Here is a 21842-nt window from a genome sequence, read left to right as displayed (position 1 = left end):
GGTTTTTCGCAAACCAAGAGAGGTCTCACCGAGCTCCTCTGGACCAGGCAGCGCCCCCTCTGGAATACTTTCGATATGCGTACACCCGCCGCGTGCCAAAAGTTTGGCATAGTTCGCCACTCCCGCTAGTGCCTCGTAGTCCGTGCAACTGTTGATCAGACCGGGGAGCTTCGCAAGGTGACGTTTTAGCCAGGAGGCGAGGGCGTACACGGTGTCTTCCTCTGGAGGAGTGGAGGTTTCACCTCTAAGCTCGGCGACGGTGGCCCGGTAGTGACCAACGGTTGCAGCAAGGACTCCTTTGACCGAGTCCAAATGCCTCGTCATCAGAGAAAGCTGCTCCCTCACCGCTGCTGCGGATTCCTTCTCGGAGGCAAGCTCTTGCCGGAGACCCTCGGTCAGCTCATTCGCCCTACGGGCCTGCTCGATGGACAAAACCTTCGCCTCCCGGGCATTGGCGAGATCGGCCCTCAAGCCATCCTTTTCTCGCTCCTTCTCTGTCACAGACAGGCGGAGAGCCGTAAGAGAGTCCGATAGACCCCCTTTTTTGCCTTCCAGGTGCTCAATTTCCGCCTTGAGCGCTTCGATCGTGACGTCACGGTCGGAGACCTCGCGGGTACAGCGCTCTTCCATAACAACACCCGTGTGATACCCCTGCGACCAGAAAAAAAACCAAAATGATCAGCGACGGAATCAAGAACAAGTCTAGAAGTGAACATACACAAAAAATAATAAAAGAAGGAAAGGGGCAAAACCGCCGGAGACGCACCAGGCTCTGGTGTTCTAGGTGAACGTGGAGAAGCTGGAAGAAATCCATATCCCTCTGACGCTGTTTGAAGTGATCTGTTCAAAGAAGAACAAACAAACATGAAACGATGAGGTGAGAAAAGCAAATCTCACGTTAAACGCACCAACAGCCAAAGACCACCTCCGACGTCTCCAAGAACGGCAAGATAACACTCCTCCCAACCTGAGATAGAAGTGTCGGAGGAGCCTACATAAAAAACAACAACAACAATAGCTTAGGTCAGAGGGCAGATCAGAAACAGGCCAGATGATGATCAAAATAAAAACATTTTATACTTACTCAGGACCCGGCGCCGTCAGCCCCGGTTGCCCCGGACCGAACCTAGCGCCCACAGCGGCTGCTCGCTCCTCCGGGGTGAGAAGTCTAGCCATGACATCACCTGCAAAGCAGCAGATGCACAGTATTGGCACTTAGCTCAATACGCAAAGGAATGAACTGGGCGAAGACAATAAACACAAGGATGTGCACCAAACAGACTTACTCATAAAAAGCCCAGGCAGGGCAGCTTGCCGTGCCCTCTGAGCAGAAGTCTCCGCCGTATCGAGTGGCGAAGGCCCAAAGGGCCGGACTTCCTCAGCCAGTGGCCCGACGGGCGGAGGACTCGAAGAAGGCCGAGCCGCCGGGGCCTCCTCAGCAAGAGCGGCCTCCAGCCGCCCGACGTCGGCCGCAGGCATGGGCGAAGGCACGATAGTGGCAGGGGATGAAGGAACATGCCACGGGATGGCCTCCGTGTCCTCTTCAGAGCTTGAGCACAGCCCGCTAAGAACATCGGGCATAGGCTCGACGGTGCTATCTTCCGGCTGTTCACCGATGCTCGTAACACCATGCGAGGAGCTCGCCGGGGCAACGCCGGTCTCCGGACGCCCGGCACCGCTCGCAGCTCCACTCGTCGGGCACACCAGAGCTACGGGAGAGCCGCGATCCCCTCCGCTCGCAACTCGAGCGTCCGCTGACGGGACAGAGGAGCTCTCAACGTCTTTGCTGCTGGCGGAGGCAGCTCCCGCACTGCCAGCAGAAGACAAGGCCGGTGCGATCAACGGAGCTCCGCTCTTCTTCTTCTTTTTCGCAGGCGCCCGAGAGCCGACGGTGCCCTTCCTCTTCTTAGACTCGGCCTCCGCCGTAACATTCTTTGCGTAGGCCTTCTTCTTCTTCTTCTCAATCGAGGCCAGGACCTCAGCAGGAACCTCGCGCTCCCGATAGACGATCCTGACCTCCTCAAAAACTCAATTGAGCCGTCGCATGGTGCCTGCCACGGCCATCCGAGACGTGTACTCACGCTTGGAAATCTTGCCAACCAACCCTATGGCAGCTTCCTCAACTTCGGAGACGAAACCGTCCTCCGTCACCCCCTCCTCCAAGGACTGACCGAAGCGGGGGAACGGAATCCCGGCCTCCGGCCCGAAAACGGGAACCTTGACCTGTTCCAACTGAAAGGCTAGGTTGTTTTTGCCCAAGGGCCAGTAGTTGGAGGCCATGATCTCCTCCACCAGATTGCGGCCACCAGAGTAGCGGCACGCTGCCGCAAAAGCCTGATCACAAGCCTCCCTCGTCGGAGACACCTCCTCCGGCGGATCCACGCGCGTGTGTGGCGCCATCTCCTCCATCTGAGAAGTCAATGGATACTCCGAGAGCTCCTCACCATCCTCGGTTGTGCTGCGGACCCCATAGGTCTTCACGTAGAACCATTGCTCGAACCAGCCGCGGTCCCACTTGCCCTTCTGGCAAAAAGAGATCTCCAGGCGATCCACGCCTTGGTTCCTCTTAGACATGAAAGTGCAACTACCGTACTGGTAGGTCACCTCCACCTCCTTGCCATCTCGCGCCTCCTTCTTCTTCTTCGGCTGCTTCTGCAGTTCATAGTACGTGCAAAAGGTGTTCACATCCGGCTCGGCACCGTAAGAGACGCACGCCCAGCAGAATTTGCTAAGCGTCAGGAAAGCAGTGGGAGTCAGATGATGGAGCTGGACATTGAAGGTCTCCAACACCCAGCGAAGGAAGGGAATGTAAGGAAGGCGGAGGCTGCAGGTGAAGAAGTCCCGAAAGACCACCGCATATCCTTCCTCTGGTTCCGGAACAGTCTGACCCGGCGGAGGGATTTTTACCCTGGAAGAAGGGAAACATGACTCCTTCAACATCTCTGCGATCGCCTCCTCAGTAATAGAGGAGGGGCCAAAGTCCCAAGACTTTATCGCCATGTCTCCGGAGTCCGCGGCGATCAGGTCTCCGATAGACGCGGAGACACTCCCCAAATCCTCCTCCACTAGCTTCTCAAACTCCAACGCAGAAGCAGAGGCAAGCATGCACTCCTCAAAGCGCGCACCCCAGCCGACGGCCCTAACCCCGAGAAGGTGGCGGTAAGGTCCGGAGAAGGCGGGCCGGCGAGTTTGGGCGGAGGCGGAAAGGAAAGCCACCGCGACAGCAACCTAAGCGCGAGACGCAAGCAGAGAGACGGAACGCGCGACAACAGCGAAAGGCGAAAGTGAAGAGAACAGAGAGCGATTTCTCGAATGCAATGAAAGCGAATGAGCGATGCGGGGGGGGGGACCCCGCCACCAACAGCACCCTTATATAGGCAGCGGGTAGGCGGTCTGGCTCCCGCCACACAACGGTCACCTCCGGAAGAATCGCCCGCCGCACAACGGTCGCCTCCGAAAAAGTCGCAAGATGCACAACGGCTATATTTGCAGCCAAACGGCTACTTTGACAAGACCAATGACCACGCCAGAGCGGGCCAGGGGGGAACCGGCAGAGATCGGTCGGAGACGTGACCAACGGCCGCGCCAGAGCGGGCCAGGGGGGAACCGGCGGAGATCGGTCGGAGACATGACTATGCGCAGTCTCTGCCCCCGCGGACGTCCTTGCTTAGGGCGTTTTGAGCTCACGGCGCGCTCAGGTGGACCGCGGTCTCAAAAGGGGGGAACTGTTGTAACATGGCCACCGCGAGCGGTGGAGACCTGCGCTGTCAGCAGGTTACGAAGGCGTCTCCGACCTGGTACCAAAACGGAGGTTGTGCTCCCACGCCCCCAAACCCGAGAAAGAGAACGGTTGGTTAGATCGGGCTTGCAGGCAGCGGGCGACGGCCCTGACACGGTCTCCGCCCGGCCGACTCGCAGGCGTCTCCGGCCGATGGGGCGGAGGCCGCTCTGCCAGGAGACTAATTAAATGCAACATTGTTCGGGTATGTGCAGGTAACCAGACGACGGCGCTCGTGGACTGCGCGGGTGCTCCAGCATGGTCTCCGCCCGTCGGGGCAGAGACCCAGGCAGGAGATCGGCGATCCTGGGATGCCGGATGTCTACGGCTTTGGCACTCCCAGAGGCAGAGGCCCGAAGGCTCATTGTCAGATCCTGAGGCCGGACAGAGCGGAAACCCACGGCGGAGGCCTTAAAGCCCATCGCTGAGTCTTGAGACCCGATGGGCCGGTTGATCATGCAGGCCCAGTACCAGATGGCGGCATGGCAAGATTACCCCCAAGACGGAAGGCGAGTAGAGGAATATCCCAAGAATGTACTGTAGCAGTTGAGGGATACTACTGTAAACTCTGTGAATGTGGTAGTTGAGCCCTATAAATAGGGGACACTTGTAACAGTAAAGGATTGATTGGTGGACGAATTAATGAAACCGTAGCTTTTCGTGCCATTCCCCTATTCACCACTCTCCCCCCTATCGCTCCTATCCCGAGCCTCCGCCCAAGGGCGACGTCCGACGGGCGGAGGCCTCGGTCTCTCCCACGTTGTTTGAAACCGCTAGTTTCAACAGACTTGCAATGAAAGGACTATGCAAAATATCCAAATGACTTGCCAGCTCTATCTTAAATACTTTGATTACTTGAAGTCAGCATCTCTGAATACACAAACTGGGCTAGCAGATTTTCTCCAAATTATACGTCTCAGTAGAAACTGCTCATAGTGTTATAAGAGAAATCGATGCCCATACCCCCATTCTTTATAAAACGGCAAAACCAGTAGGATAATGAAGGCAATAGTTGGTCTTGGCCTTGTGATGCTTCTCTCCCTGGTCTCTCTTGCCACTTCATGCACCGAGCATGAGAGCAACTCCCTCCTCCAGTTTCTCGCAGGGTTCTCGCAGGACAGTGGCCTCACCAAGTCATGGGAGAAGGGCACAGATTGCTGCACATGGGAAGGGATCAGCTGCAGTCAAGACAGGACGGTCACGGATATCTTCTTGGCCTCTAGGGGCCTTCAGGGATTCATCTCACCATTTGTTGGCAATCTCACTGGCCTTTTGCGCCTCAACCTATCCTACAATTTGCTCTCTGGTGACCTCCCACTGGAATTGGTGTCTTCTAGGGGCATCATCGTCCTTGACGTCAGCTTCAACCAACTTAGCGGAGACCAGCCAGATCTACCATCTTCAACTCCTGTCCTGCCTCTGCAGGTACTGAACATCTCAAGCAACCTGTTTACAGGACGCTTTCCATCCACTACATGGAAGGTGATGAAGAGTTTGGCTGCCCTCAATGCCAGCAACAACAGCTTTATTGGCCAGATACCAACTGCGTTCTGTGTCAGCGCACCATACTTCGCGGTGCTTGAACTCAGCTACAACCAATTTAGTGGAAGTATACCACCAGGGCTTGGAAGTTGCTCCATGCTGGCATCTCTCAGCACTGGGCACAACAACCTCAGTGGGACTCTTACAGATGAGCTCTTCAATATTAACTTGTTAGAACACCTCAGATTGCCAAATAATCAGTTAGAAGGATCACTTCAAGGCATCAGCAGGCTCACAAATCTGGTCACTCTTGATCTTGGAGGGAATGAATAAATTACATGGCAATATCCCAGATTCTATTGGTAAGATCAGGAGATTGGAGGAGATCCATTTGAACGATAACAACATGTCTGGGGAGCTGCCGTCAACTCTGAGAAGCTGCACAAATCTCAAAAGCATCAGCCTCAGGCGCAACGGGTTCAGTGGAGACCTATCCAGGTTCAACTTCTCCATGCTTTCCAATCTAAAAACTTTAGACCTTGTGTTGAATAACTTTACGGGAACTATTCCGGAGAGCATCTATTCATGCAGCAATATAATTGCACTGCGACTTTCTTTGAATAAGTTCAGTGGCCAATTCTCAGAAGGGATTATCAGTCGCAAGTCCCTCTCATTCCAATGTAACAACTCCCTAACAAATATCACTAGTGCACTTCAGATCCTCAGCAGTTGCAGGAACTTGACGACCTTGTTGATTGGGTACAACTTCATGGGTGAGGCCATGCCAGCTGATGTTAAAATTGATGGTTTCAATAGTCTTCAGGTTCTTGCCATAAATAGCTGTTCATTATCTGGAAAAATACCTACTTGGTTGTTGAAGCTCACGAATCTGGAGATGTTATTATTATTTGACAATCAACTAATTGGACCCATACCAGACTGGATCAGCACCTTAAACTTCCTGTTCCATATAGACATATCAAACAACAGCCTTACAGGGAAAATTCCAACAGCCTTGATGGAGACGCCAATGCTCAAAACAGAAAAGGTTGCCCATAAGGTATTTGAGCTCCCTGTTTATAATAGTAAACTTCAGTACAGTATGCCCAGTGCTTTCCCTAAAGCGCTAAAATTAGGCAGCAACAACCTCACTGGTGCAATCCCCCCAGAGATCGGTGAGTTGAAAGCACTCGCTGTGCTCGATTTGAGTTCCAACAAATTATATGGAGAGATTCCACAATCGCTATGCAACCTTACAAGCCTGCAGACACTAGACTTGTCCAGAAACTGTCTTATTGGTGCAATGCCTGCCTCATTGAACAAACTGCACTTTCTTTCCGTGTTCAATGTTTCAAGCAATGAGCTCGAAGGGCCTATTCCAACTGGGGGCCAATTTGATACATTCGACAGTTCTAGCTATGCAGGTAATGTGAACTTGTGTGGCACTTTGCTCAGTCACGACTAAAATTCATCAGAAGCAGTTCCTTCTTGTTAAATGATGTGGTTCAGACTTCGTGTTATCTGTTGTATTGGTTGTTACGGTGATGAAGGTTGTTAGCATATCTAGTGACTTGTATAGAAAGTAGATCAAGGATGTAATATGTTGTTCATTTTCTTGGCTTGTAAGCCAAGATTGTAACGCCACGCTGGGGGCTATTCCCAGCCTATATAACATGAAGCCGTGAGCCTGAGAAGGCATCACGTTACCCTAATCTTCACATGGTAATCGGAGCTACTCGATTCTGTGCCCGTCTACGTGCTGGCGTCTTCCTCCACGCCGCCTGCTGCTCACTCAATCGGCTATCCGCCGACAGAGAAGCTCGGGCGCAACAACTTCGAGATTTGGAAGGCGCAGGTCCTCTCCGCTATCAACAGTGCGCAGATGGCGTACACGATCAGCCCCACCTTCGTGCCACCAGCCAAGGAGATCCCCAAGTCCGTCGACAAGCCGACGGAGACGATCCCCAACCCAGAGTACGCCACCTGGTTCGTCAAGGACTAGCAGGTGCTTAACTACCTCCTTTCATCGCTGTCACGAGAGATTATGTCCCAGGTCACAACTACTACAACGGCGGCTGCAACCTGGGCTGCGATCGAGGGCATGTTCGCTGCCCAGTCGCGTGCACGCGTGATTAACACATGCATGGCGCTTGCTACAGCCCAGAAAGGGACCTCAACGGTGGCTGAGTACTTTACTCGGATGAAGGCCCTCGCGGATGAGATGGCATCCACGGGGAAGAAGCTCGACGACGAGGAGATTGCCTCGTATATACTGGCGGGTCTCGACATCAACTTCAACCCGCTGGTATCTGCTATTGCTGCAAGGGTTGAGCCCATTACCCTAGGGGAACTCTTCACCCAGATGACAAGCTTTGAGCAGCGCATGGATCTGCTCCATGGCTTAGGCTCTGGCTCGGGCTCTTCTACAAACATGGCCTTGCGTGGAGGAGGCCGTGGTGGAGGCAATGGTGGCCGTGGCCGTGGTCGCGGGGGCTTTAACGCTCCCGGTGGCCGTGGTCGTGGGTGCCCGGGAAGCCGCGGCTCCAACTTTGAGGCTAGCGTCTTCTGCCAGATCTGTGGCAAGGAGGGACACCCTGCTGTCAACTTCTTCAAGCGCTTTGATGTGACCTTCACCGACGCCCAGGAGAAGAACAAGTCGGCCTACACCGCAACGACCTCGTACGGCGTGGATACCAATTGGTACGTCGACACCAGGGCGACTGACCACATCAACAGTGAGTTGGAGAAACTCATGGTGAGGAATAAGTACCACGGCAATGAGCAGATGCACACGGCTAGTGGTTCAGGCATGAAAATTAGCCATGTTGGTCATAGTTTGTTTCATACCCATGATCGCAATCTTATTATTGATAAAGTTTTGCATGTTCCACGAGCAAATAAGAACTTAGCATCTGTTCACCGTCTTGCTACTAACAATCATGTCTATCTTAAATTCTATCCTGACCATTTTCTTATCAAGGATCGGGCCACGGAGAAGGTCCTGCATCAAGGCCAATGTCAAGGCGGCCTATATCCCTTGGCGTCCAGTTCCACATCAAATAAAGCCGTCCACTCCATCGTCAAGGTTTTAGAGTCCTGATGGCATGCACGCCTAGGTCATCCGTCATCGTCCGTCATTCAGCAGATTCTCCAAAAGCATCGTTTAGCGTTTGTTCCTGAGTCGAATAAAGGGACGTCTGTGACGCTTGCCAACAAGGCAAGAGTCACCAATTGCCATACCCCAAGTCGTCAAGTGTATCCTCTAGTCCTCTAAAGTTAATCTTTTTCTGATGTTTGGGGGGCAGCTCCCGTGTCTGTTGGCAGAAACAATTTCTATGTCAATTTTATCGATGATTTTAGCAAATTTACTTGGGTGTATCTGCTGAAACATAAATATGAAGTGTTTAAGTGTTTCCATGAATTTCAAAACATGGTAGCGCGCCTCTTTGATAAGAAAATCCTTGCTGTGCAAACAGATTGGGGAGGGGAGTATCAAAACCTTAATACTTTCTTTCAGCGTGTTGGTAGTATTCATCAAGTTTCATGTTCATATGCTCATCAACAAAATGGCTCTGCTGAACGCAAGCACCGCCATATAGTTGAAACGGGGTTAACTCTGCTAGCACAAGCTTCCATGCCTCTTAAGTTTTGGGATGAGGCATTCCTCACTGCTACCTTTCTCATTAATCGTATGCCTAGCAAAGTAATAGACAATCAAACTCCTCTTGAACGTTTGTTTCACCAACAACCTGATTACTCTACTCTCCACACGTTTGGTTGTGCTTGCTGGCCCAACCTGCGCCCTTACAATAATAGAAACCTCCAATATCGACCCAAGCAATGTGTGTTCCTTGGTTATAGTCACATGCACAAAGGATTTAAGTGTCTTGATATTGCTGCAGGATGAGTTTACATCTCTAGGGATGTCGTTTTTTTATGAAACTATCTATCCCTTTGCCAATCTTCATTCCAATGCTAGAGCCTGCCTTCGCTCTGAGATATATCTTCTTCCTAATCATCTTCTTCCTTCCTATGGTCATGGGGATGCAACAAATTATGATTCTTCATGTGCTAACCCTACTAATGTGTCTGTGGAAGAAGATTTGCCTCTAGGAAATTTATTTGGCACTACAAATCCGGTCCAAAATGGTGGTGGTTCACGTTTTCTAGCCTCTATCTCCGGATCAGGAACAGGCACACACTCCTAGGATTATGCGGCGGCGCGGCAACAGGATTCCTTATTCGGATCGCTTTCGAATCATGTGCCGGATCCGCCTGGCACCGCGGCTTCGCCTTCAGCCTCTCCGCAGGTGCCACCTGGTGCTCCCTCGTCGTTACGCGGCGATGGCGCTCCGAGGCCCGGGGGGGACAGCGACCGTGTCGGCCTCAGCAAGTGTAGGCGGTAGCGGATCTTCTACGTCGTCCGGATCTCCTACGCCGTCATCGTCGACTGGGGGAGCTGGATCTTCTACGCCACCTGGATCCTCTGCGCCGGAGCTAGCAGCGACTGCTGTTCCACCGTCGCCACCACTAGAGCGACCTCAAACTCGTCTGCAGCATGGTATTCGCAAGCCTAAGACCTACACTGATGGGACAGTCAGGTATGGTCATTTAGTTGTTGCTTCTAAGCCTACATGATGCACTCTCTAATCCTCATTGGAAAAATGCTATGGATCATGAGTATTCTGCCTTGATGAAAAACAAAATGTGGCATCTTGTTTCTCCTTGGAAAGGGCAAAATGTTATAGATTGTAAATGGGTCTACGAGGTCAAAAGGAAAGCTGATGGCACTATAGATAGATACAAGGCACGACTAGTTGCTAAAAGGTTTAAGCAAAGATATGGGATTGATTATGAGGATACTTTTAGTCTAGTAGTTAAGGCTGCTACAATTCATTTTGTCTTGTCTCTAGCAGTGTCACAAGGCTAGTATCTTCATCAATTAGATGTTCAGAATGCCTTCTTACATGGTATACTTGAGGAGGATGTCTTTATGCGTCAGTCGCCAGGATATGCAGATAAGCAGGTACCTCACTATTTGTGCAAGCTTGATAAGGCATTGTATGGTCTCAAACAAGCTCCTCGTGCGTGGTATGCATGGTTGAGTTAGAAGCTATAGCTACTCGGTTTTATTCCATCTAAAGCTGATACATCTTTATTTTTCTACAAGTCTGGTAGATATACAATTTATATGTTGGTATATGTTGATGACATAATCATTGCTAGCTCCTCACAAGAAGCAGTGACATCACTTCTTCGTGATCTTGAGAAGAACTTTGCTATCAAAGATCTTGGTGAGTTACATTATTTTCTAGGCATTGAAGTTAAGAAGGCGCATGGAGAACTCCTTCTTACACAAGAGAGGTATGCTACTGATTTGTTGAAAAGAGTAAACATGAGTTCATGCAATTTAGTTAATACACCTCTGTCTGTGTCAGAAAAGCTATTTGTTACAAGTGGACACTTGCTAGGGCCTGAGGATTCTACAAGATATAGGAGTATAGTTGGTGCTCTACAATATTTAACATTGACTCGTCCTGGTATTTCCTTCTCAGTTAACGAAGTTTGTTAGTTTCTTCACTCTCCTACCACAGTACATTGGGAGGTCGTCAAACGCATCTTGAGATATTTGAAGGGCACTTTGGGTTTAGGACTATGGAATGGTAAGTCTAAAACCGTGTTGGTTAGTGCTTGATGAGTTGGGAGTTTCTCATCACATGGCTTCCTGTCATTGGTGTGACAATATAGGTGCTACTTACCTATCAGCTAACCTAGTTTTCCATGCCAGGACTAAGCACATTGAAATTGATTTTCATTTTGTCAGAGAATAGGTGACTGCTAAGCAACTTGATATTCGATTCATCAACTCTGGAGATCAGATTGCAGACGGTTTTGCTAAAGCGCTTCCGGTGCACAAACTGAAAGAATTTAGAAGCAATCTCAATCTCACTGATGAGTTGTGATTGAGGGAGGGTGTTAAATGATGCGGTTCAGGCTTCATGTTATCTGTTGTATTGGTTGTTACGGTGATGAAGGTTGTTAGCATATCTAGTGACTTGTATAGAAAGTAGATCAAGGATGTAATCTGTTGTTCATTTTCTTTGCTTGCAAGCCAAGATTGTAACGCCACGCTGGGGCTGTTCCCAGCCTATATAACACGAAGCCGTGAGCCTAAGAAGGCATCACGTTACCCTAATCTTCACACTTCTATCTCTAGATTGTTCAGGAATCAATGCAGTTACAAGGCCACCTTTGCCATCGGATTCGGTGTGTTTTTTGGAGTTGGAGTGATGTTAGATCAGATTGTAGTACCCAGGCTTGAGCTCTGATATGGTCTTACGATAATATAGGCCAACAAAGTATAGACGCTACATGAAAAGAGCCCGATTCCCTATGAGATGAAAACAAATTATAGTGAATGTGGAGCACAGTTGTGTAAATTATATTGAATGTAAGAGCTTGTCCGGATGCTTTGCAGATCATGTTTTAACTTTTAACTTGAGCTTTCAACACTTACAATTACAGATCATGTTTCGAACAATATTCAGGTAATGGACATAAACAAACAGTCACTACAGCCAAAGGGTTTAACAAGGACGCCAATTAAGTTAAAACAATAGAAATAACGACATGTGTTTTGAACTGACATGGCATTCTCAACAGCGTAGATGGTTACACTGAAGGGACAGTCAGTGAGGTTTCCCTGGTATCAAAAAGGCCTTGAACCTGTCCGCGGCACCTTCGTTCCACCGGAGCCGATGTCCTTTGGCAGCAGCATCGTCCAACCATCTCAGAGGAGCCCTGCACGAGCTGAACTCCTCAGCATCTGACCAACCATTACCAATGCATATTTATCGACTATTCCTTCTATACCCAACTGACAAACACATACCAGGTCCATTTGCTTTGGACTACTTACAAACAAGAACATGGTATAAGTACAACTAGTGCTCGTCAACAAATCATGTTATATATTGGCAACATCAACAGTAAAATCATGCTGTATATAGGCGAACAAGATGGAACCAACTTTGCCATTTGAGTCCAGAGTCATCCACGGTATCGCACGCTTTGCAGCGCAAATGTCAAACTAAGTCGGAAATCTAGGTAAAATGTCAAACTAAGTGGGAAATCTATTCCTTCTTCCCCGTAGCCGTCCCATCGATTGTCCCCAGCTCCCCCACAACCAGTTGTGGAACCAGGAATTTTTATTAAGGGGGGCCAGCCAAATATGATGACACTCATAAGTGTGATAAATATATATATCAAATAAATATGTCTCAATAGTTTTTTTCAGTTCTTATACACATATAGTTAGTATTCATAAAAAATCACAATATTAAAATATTTATTAAGAGGTGTTAAAAGTTTGTCACTGTGTTAGGGGGGGGCTAGCCCCTGCCCACAACTGCCATTGGCCCACCGGTTGTCCCCCACTGCCCGCAGCCAGCGGCGAATCTAGACTAAACTGCTGCCGGGGTCGCACAGATTCATGAACTCAATTTGATGGGGTCGTAGCTGGCCGGAATATGCGGGGTTCCACTGATTCGTACAAAGTTATCGGGGTCGCATGACCCCGACACATGCACTGTGGCTTCGCCGCTGCCCGCAGCCACAGGCGCCCTGCCGGCAACCCGCTACTGCTGCCAGTCCTCCACCGCCCCGCGGACCTCCTTCTAAGCTTGGAGACCAATTTGATCCCGACAACCCCAACCCCAAACCCTGGTGGCAATATAGGGGAGGAAGAAGTACAATTCTTGCATAGGCCCATGTGCAGTGAGCCAATGACGGCGTGTCCCTCTTCTGCGATAGTGCCATGGTGTGGCACCCAGTGGCGCGCGTGACTGGGAGCATTCCTGTGTTTAGCCGCCGCCGCTGCCCACAATATATTGGGCCTTTATGGCCGACAATGGTGAGCCTGCATCATCATCATTGTAACATCCCAATTTTTAATAAAGCATTTAAAATTATGGGCTCCAAATTTTTTTCTAAAATTTATGTAGAAACTCAAACCATAGAAGCCTTGTATTTCACTTCTATGCATTTAAATATTATTTTTATAAACACATGTGCATTTGATTGAACTAACATTCTCTTCTACTCCAAAAATACCCAATTTTACCCTTTCAAACCAGCCCAAACTCAAACACAATTACATTCGAATTCAAACCTAAAACCCTTTAAAATAAAAGAGAAATGTTACTATGCACGTATGGGGCGCAAACCTCACTTCCAGTCCGCTCCGGCTTTCCAGCCCAGCCCGTCCAGCTCCGCCTCCGCTCACGCGAGCGATCGCGGGCAACAGGCTGGCCCAACTTCCCTGGCCCACGTCGCCTCCACTGTCGTCGTCCACCTCCGACCGGTATGCCCCACTCGACCACGCGCGCAACGTCGCCACACTGACCGCGCCGCCGCAACCCGCACGTGGCCCTCCAGCCTCGCCCCCGCTCCCACTGCCAGCGCGCCATCATCACCCATGACTCCTCCACCCCCTGCACCGGTCAGAGCCCCTCCCCTGGCACGGGAACCCTATCCCCTACCCAAGCCCAACGTCCGCCGCAACGACACGTCACACCCCTATCTCCTCACCCCGGCCGAGCTTGCACCCTTGACCGAGCGCACCACACTCGCCTCGTCCAGGAGCACCTCCCCGGCCACTTCTTGCCCTCGTGCCCACCCCCGAACCCTCTATCCTCTTGTGCCCGCCACGACACGCGTCGCGCCACGCCCGCCTGGCCGCCGGCGCCATTAAAATGCTCTCGGACAGGATAAGCTCGGAGGAGCTCATCCGAGCCCCTCAGCCTCATCCCAAGCACCACCACCACTTCAACCGCCTATAAAAGGCCCTCCTTCTCCCCCACATTGCTCTCCTCTCCCCCTTGCGCACCCGTCGTGCGACCCTTAGGACTGGGCCATCGCCTCCACCCACTGATAGGCTGGGATCACTCAACGCCGCGAATTCGGCCCTAGCCACCTCTCTCCTACTGCCGCCGTGACCCCAGTTGATCGGGTCGCGTGATTTCCCTTCCGCCGCTCACCCCCATCGTCGACGTGCGTCATTGCTCGCCACCAGCCGCTGTGCTGCCCGTATGTGTACCCAAGGTACCCCTCTGTCCACGCCAGAGGTGCTACTTGAGCTTCTAGACCCTTCTCTCACCCCTCCCCTCCCCTCCCGCACGGCCGTGCAGAACCGGCTCGCCGCCGACGATGCTCCGGCCAACCCCTGGCCCAATCAACTGCACCAATAGCTTCACCATGAGCTCCTGGTCATGTTGGTGTACTCCTTTAAGCACCAGACCACCCCTAGGCTAAACCCCCTTTCAGTCAGTGCCGCTGCTCTAGCTCCGGTGAGCTCGGCCCTCGCCGCCGGCCTTTCCCCGGCCACCACACCACACCATTGGCTTCGCCGTTGTCGGGCACCATGACACGGGGTACCCTGAACGTTTACCGAAAGAATCACTTAAGCCCTACCAAAGACAAAGCCAAAAGGTAAACCACCGGTTGACTTCCGGCATTGTCCGAGCCCATCAGCTCTCCGCCTCGCACGAAGCCTCGCGCGGAAGGCCTCGACGGCCTGCCAAATCTCCGCCTCGTGCGAGGCCTCGCATGGAAGGCCTCGACGAGGAACCAATTCTCCGTCTCGCCCGAGGCCCCGCGCGTAAAGCCTCGAATGAGACAGCGATTCTCCGTATCGCTCGAGGCCGGCTCGGCAATAACCCGTCGCTTCTGCCTCGACCGGGTTCCCCAACAGAGCATCACGTCCCATTAATGCGCCAACCACTCCCGCAATCTCAGCCGGACGATGGCTCGACATTGCAGAGTGGCCGACGAGACAAGAAGTCGCAACAGTGCCATACCGACCTGGACAGGGCGCGGCTGGGATTACCAGCCACTGTGCTCTAGTGCTATGCCCACGATCAGCGCCTGCACTACACTGGGCCACCTAACCCCGCCACAGAGACAACGCGGCATGGGGAGTCAAGTCCGGGTCACCATAGCCTCAGAATCAGCGTACGAGACCAACTACTCCCTCCAAGCCTCGGCAACCTTGGGATTCACGTCTGCCGAGGCTCCCACGATGGCTCGGCCTCGGCACCAACTGAGCCTCTGCTTCTCACGTAGTCAACACACAGTGATTGGCACGTCGACCGCCACGCCCCGCTTCAAGATAATACTGGAGCCCCACGACGCACAGGATTGGATGTGACCGGTGCGTCGCCCCAGTACTTCAAGGACGGGACCACTCCGTCGACCACACCGCCATAGTAACAAGCTACAGGACTCAGACATGCTGCCTCCGTTCGCACGACGCTGTGTAGTTAGCGCATGTATCATCCTTGTCCCCCTTCAACTATAAAAGGGAGGGACCGGGGCCGTTTCTAGGGATCGGAGGCTGACGATTAGGCCTACGCCCACACGACGAACTTAAGCAAAACCACACGGACGAACACACGGGCTCCCCATGGCTTGAGATCAACATCTCAAGCAATCCACGCCGCTCCACGTAGAGACCTAGGACTAGCTCCCTCTCTCGCCCTGCTTGTAACCCCCTACTATGAGCATTTCGGTGCAAGGAATACAAGATCGATCTCTCGAACTGGACGTAGGGTACCCATTACCCGAACTAGTATAAACCTTGTGTCTCTTTGCATCACCATCCGGGATTGGGAACACGCAGTACAAATTTACTAGTCGATTGAGGACCGCCGGTCCAAAACATCGACAGTTGGCGCGCCAGGTAGGGGCCTCTGCGTGTCAGCTTCATCATCCCAACAAGTTCCGGATGGCAGACCCCGTATGACCACTGCGTCTCGGCACGGTGATCTAGTTTGGGAGCCTAGAGTTCATGTCTCTAGGGCATGAGTACGACATGGTACTCCTCAACCCCGAGCCCCACTGGCCGACGACGACGCCATGCACCGGCAGCCTAGGCGCAGGCGACGCCCGGGCGGCCGCTCTCATCGCGCTCGCCAAGCGCGACACGGGCAGAACCACCACGACACTACGCAAGCTCAGGGCGACGCGCCGTGCTCCACCGATATCCCGCGTCTAGCTGTTGGCATAGGGTCCCTGGTTGGGGACCTATCTAGCTTGAGCCTGGACAAGGGAAAGACGCCGGTGGCATGTGGAGATGCCCCGTCATCAAGCTTTACCCCGCCACGTCCTGAGGAGCCAACCCAGGCGGAGCAAAACCCAGCGATGGCACCATCCCCGTACCCCTTCGGGTTGAGAAACGCCGCCACCTCCTATGCTTACGCCTACGCTTCCATTCACGCAGAGCCCTCGAGACACCACCAACGTTTCGCCCTTGACCTTGACACCACATCTTCGACCCACACCCACACTGACTCCTCGGAGGAGGACGAGGCGTGGGCTAGAGCGAATTTCTCTGGAATCCATGACCCTGAAGCCATGTGCCGCTTCTTGGCCACAAACGACTACTGCTTCGGCTACTCCGACTTCGACGACCAAGGCACTTACGACCCCACTCGCGTGTGTTTCCACGTCGGGCTCGGGATGCCGAGAGCAGGCGAGGAGGACGAGAGGGCAGGCAACCGTTCCCCGCTTCACCAGGGAGCGGACGTCGCCACACCTCCGCGTGTTGTCCCACCAGCAGCGTGGAGCGGAAACCTTGCCCCCGCACAACCTCAACGCTCGGACCTGGAACAGCTCCATGAGCTTCAGGCTAAGGTCCAACAAGACCAACTCCTCCTGCAACAGCTTCGAGACACTCTCGAACAGGAGCAGCGAGGCCACAGCGATGGCGGAGGAGCCCGACGGAGGGCCCGCGATGTCCACCACCGCATCCACAACGATGAAGGGAGTGAGCAACCCCCAATCTTCAATCGCGCTAGCCAGAACGTCGCGGCTGCAGTGATGCTAGTCCGCAGGATAACCGAGCCCTCTACAACGGAGGGGCGACGGGCCCACGGCGAGCTCCGGGAGCTCCTCGAGACCGCCGCAATGCAGCAAGCCGAGAGTTCCGCCTCTCGACAGCGTGGGGGCGCCTTGGACCTTCCCACGGCACCGCCTCGACAGAATAGGGAGGCCTCGATACGCCTCAAGCCCGCTCAGGCACCGATAGCCCATAGGGTCCCCTTGCTGCTCGACCGCCTCAGCAACCGATGCGAGGTGCAGGGTGACCATGAGGTGGTCAGCAGGCGACGATGCCACGATGATGAGGGGCCCGCCTGGGGCTACCATCCGCACCGAGGTGGCCGTTATGACAGTGAAGAGGACCACAGCCCTTCTCCTGAACCGCCTGGCCCTCGAGTCTTCAGCAGGGCCATCCACGCTGCTCATTTCCCGGCCCAGTTTCGGCAACCAGCCAACCTCATGAAGTATAGCGGCAAGACCAATCCCGAACTTTGGCTTGCTGATTACCGCCTGGCTTGTCAGCTAGGTGGTGTGGACGATGACCTGCTCATCATCCGCAACCTCCCCTCGCTCTTGTCAGACTCGGCGTGAGCCTGGCTCGAACACCTTCCTTCCTCACAGATCCACGACTGGCATGACTTGGTTAGGATCTTCGTCGGAAATTTTTAGGGCACATACGTGCGCCCTGGAAACTCCTGGGACCTTAAGAGCTGTCGCCAGAAACCGGACGAGTCTCTCCGAGACTTCATCCGGCGCTTCTCCAAATAGTGCACTGAGTTGCCCAGCGTCGGCGACTCAGAAATCGTCCAGGCTTTCCTCTCCGGCACCACCTGCCGAGACTTGGTCCGAGAGTTAGGCCGGAACGTGCCGCGCTCAGCTGCCGCGCTCCTCGACATCGCCACCAACTTCGCCTCAGGCGAAGAGGCTGTTGGGGCCATCTTCCCCGACAACGACGCCAAAGGGAAGCGGAGGGACGAGGCCCTCGAGGCCTCGGCTCCCCACCTACCCAAGAAAAAGAAAAAGGGTCGCTAGGGGAAGCAGGAGGTCCTTGATGCCGATCTGGTCGCGGCCGCAGAGCGCAAGAATCCCCGAGGCCCTAGGGGCCCCAAGCTTTTCGACGACATGCTTAGGAAACCCTACCCTTACCACCAGGGCCCGGTAAAGCACGCCCTTGAGGATTGCTCCATGCTCCGGCGTTACTACGCCAAGCTCGGGCTCCCCGACGATGATGCCAAGCAAAGAGGCACCGGCGACCGGGACGATGACAAGGACGACGGGTTCCCCGAGGTACACAATGCCTTCATGATCTTTGGTGGACCCTCGGCGTGCCTTACAGCGCGCCAGCGAAAGAGGGAACGCCGAGAGGTCTTCTCGGTCAAGCTCAAGGCACTGCTCACCAATCCTCCCATCCTGGTACCGCCAGCCAGGGACGAGGCCCTCTTACTCTACGTCGCCACGATGACCCAAGTGGTCAGCGCAGCCGTGGTAGTGGAGAGGCAGGAAGAGGGGCACGCTCCACCCATCCAATGACCTATTTACTTCATCAGCGAAGTGCTCTCCGAGACCAAAATGCGCTACCCCCACATCCAGAAGCTAGTCTACGCCGTAGTCCTGGCCCGGCGCAAGCTGCGTCACTACTTCGAATCCCACCCAGTAATCGTGGTGTCGTCTTTCCCCTTGGGAGAGATAATCCATAACCGGGAGGCCTTGGGTAGGATAGCCAAGTGGGCCATCGAGCTTATGGGGGAAGCCTTCACTTTTGCGCCTTGGAAAGCGATTAAGTCTCAGGTCTTGGCCGATTTTGTGGCTGAGTGGACCGACACCCAACTGCCACCTGCTCAAATTTAGACGGAAAGCTGGACCATGTACTTCGATGGGTCCCTGATGAAGACCGGGGCAGGCACGGGTCTGCTCTTCATCTCGCCCCTCGGGGTACACATGCGCTACATGGTTCGGCTCCACTTTGCCGCCTCCAACAACGTAGCCGAGTACGAAGCCCTCGTCAACGGCTTGCAAATCGCCATCGAACTTGGAGTACGGCGTCTCGACATCCGGGGCGACTCATAGCTCGTCGTCGATCAAGTCATGAAGGAGTCAAATTGCCTCAACCCCAAAATGGAGGCGTACTGCAAGTTGGTACGTCACCTAGAAGACAAGTTCGACGGTCTTGAACTCAACCACATCGCACAGAAATACAATGAGGCCGCGGATGAACTGGTAAAGATGGCGTCAACACGGGCTCCGGTCCCCCCAAACGTCTTTGCCAGAGACCTCCACAAGCCTTCCATGAACTGTGCCTCGACAGCGGAAGAGGGCCCATTGGTCGAACCCACCGTAGGGCTCGACGCCCCCTCAGCCACCGAGACTCCTTCGGCCGAGCCCGAGGTCATGGAAGTCAACACGGAGCCTCCCCAGACCGACTAGGACACGGAATGGCGAGTCCCATTCCTTGATTGGCTCGCTCGGGGAGAGCTTCCTAGTGATAGGACCAAAGCCCAGCGGCTTGCGTGACAAGCCAAAACTTATGTCCTCTGCAATGGCGAGTTGTACAGACGAAGTCCATCTGGCGTCCTCCAACGATGCATCACCACCGAGGTAGGCCAGGCCCTACTTTGGGACTTGCACGCGGGGGCCTGCGGGCACCATGCGGTGCCTCAGATGCTTGTCGGAAATGCCTTCCGCCAAGGGTTCTACTAGCCGATGGTAGTTGCTGACGCCACCAAGTTAGTACGCTCCTGCGAAGGATGCCAGTACTACGCGCAGCAGACGCACCTCCCGGCCCAGGCCCTCCAAACTATCCCCAACACATGGTCGTTTGCCGTGTGGGGACTCAACATGGTCGGGCCTCTTCAGAAGGACCCATCTGCTGGTAGCAGTCGATAAGTTCTCCAAATGGATCGAGGCTCGCCCGATCAATCAAATCAAATCCGAGCAAGCAGTGCTGTTCTTCACGGACATCATCCATAGGTTAATGGCATGATCACCGACATCATCCATAGGTTAATGACATCATCCATAGGTTAATGGCATGATCCATAGGTTAATGGCATGATCATCCATAACTTATGAACACCATCATCACCGACAATGGGACACAGTTCACCGGCCAAAAATTCCTAACATTTTGCGATGACCACCACATTCATGTGGCCTAGTCGGCCGTAGGACACCCAAGGACAAACGGCCAAGTAGAACATGCTAATGGCATGATTCTACAAGGCCTCAAGCCAAGAATTTACAACCGGTTGAAGAAGTTTGGCAAGAAATGGCTCGCCGAACTCCCGTCGGTCATCTGGAGCCTGAGGAACACTCCAAGCCGAGCCACGGGGTTCACACCTTTCTTCCTGGTCTATGGAGCCGAGGCTATCCTCCCCACTGACTTGGAATATGGTTCCCCGAGGCTACAGGCCTACAATGAGCAAAGCAACCGCACCACCCGTGAAGACGCCCTCGACCAACTAGAGGAAGCCCGAGATGTGGCGCTACTACATTCGACCAAGTACCAGCAAGCCCTATGGCGCTATCAGGCCCGGCGCATTCGAAGCCGAGACCTGAAGGTAGGTGACCTGGTGTTGAGGCTAAGGCAGAGCAACAAGGGCCGCCACAAGCTGACCCCGCCATGAGAAGGACCATACATCATCGCCCAAGTGCTGAAGCCCAGGACCTACAAGCTAGCCAACGAGAAGGGCGAAATCCTCACCAACGCTTGGAACATAGAACAGCTACGTCGCTTTTACCCTTAAATTTCCAAGCATTATATACATTGTTTCTCGAAATACAATTAAGAAGCATTATTCAGTTGTTCTAATTCCTCAAGAAACCCCCCCCTGAGCCCCATCACGGGCCTCGGCAGTACGATAACATCACAAGGGAGACACGGCTCTGCTTCTGCAGAACCGAGCCTCCCTCGAGGGCTAGATGGGGGACTCCCCCCTAAGTCCCACGCACCATTTTTAGTCATTTTTCGAAAAAAAATCCTACGCCAAACTCTCTAGCACGCTCTGACGAATCGGTTGTGAAAAACCCAAGGATCGAAAGTCTGTCTCAGGGCAAGAAGGCCGATAGAGTCACGAGACAGCCTACGCCTTTGGGCTACGGCACTCCCTCACCACCTTTCGCCCAAGGGGCGGCTTAGGTTCCAAAGAGGTTTTTTGCAAAAGACATCTGATCAGAGACAACAGAGGGCAGAGGCTCGGAAATACAAGAAAAACGATTAAGAAGCACGAGTACTTTAAAAAAATGCCTCGACGGCCACAAGCGTTACGATATAAAGTTAATCCCTATTCTATTTACATGGCCTCTTAGGCCCAGGTCAAGGCTCAGGGCCTCCAGCATCGGTGGATGGCGGGGGAGGGACCACCTCCTCTTTGAACAGCTTGGCCAGCGCCGTGCTGGGGCCCTCCGCCACCTCTATTAGCTTCACGATCGCCTCGTCGGCCTCCTCGTCATCGTCGGGCAGGACGTAGCCATCACTGATGGCCTGGAGGTCAACGCCGATGTAGTGCGAGGCGATGACGGCTAGCACGCACTTGACACCCATGTGCAGCGCTCCTCGGAGCCGCTCGCGCACTTGGCCGCTCAACGTAATCAGACGGCTCCCAAGGGAGCTACCTGATTGAACCCCCTCGACCTCCAGGGCCTCGCAGGTGGTATGGGCAGCACCTTTTAGCGCGTCGTGCTCCCCGATCTCAGTCTCGAGCACCAC

The 21842-nt window shown here is 53.4% G+C and overlaps 1 protein-coding gene and 1 non-coding gene across 2 annotated transcripts; both read left to right on the top strand.

Moving 5' to 3' along the window:
- The first annotated feature begins 4777 nt into the window (after window positions 1–4777).
- Window positions 4778–6725, top strand: LOC136548134 (receptor-like protein 2). The gene is given in 2 exon segments (XM_066539758.1): window positions 4778–5581; window positions 5583–6725. Coding segments are annotated over 2 exon segments (1947 nt in total).
- A 774-nt stretch (window positions 6726–7499) lies between these two features.
- On the top strand, window positions 7500–7638 carry LOC136553108 (small nucleolar RNA Z247). Its single transcript, XR_010783016.1, has one exon. It is a non-coding gene; the product is annotated as a small nucleolar RNA Z247 (small nucleolar RNA).
- Window positions 7639–21842: the final 14204 nt, after the last annotated feature.

Source organism: Miscanthus floridulus, chromosome 4 (genome assembly GCF_019320115.1).
Source record: "Miscanthus floridulus cultivar M001 chromosome 4, ASM1932011v1, whole genome shotgun sequence".
NCBI classification, from domain to species: domain Eukaryota; kingdom Viridiplantae; phylum Streptophyta; class Magnoliopsida; order Poales; family Poaceae; genus Miscanthus; species Miscanthus floridulus.
Note: the sequence above shows the minus strand (reverse complement) of the source record. Positions and strands in the feature narration are given on the sequence as shown.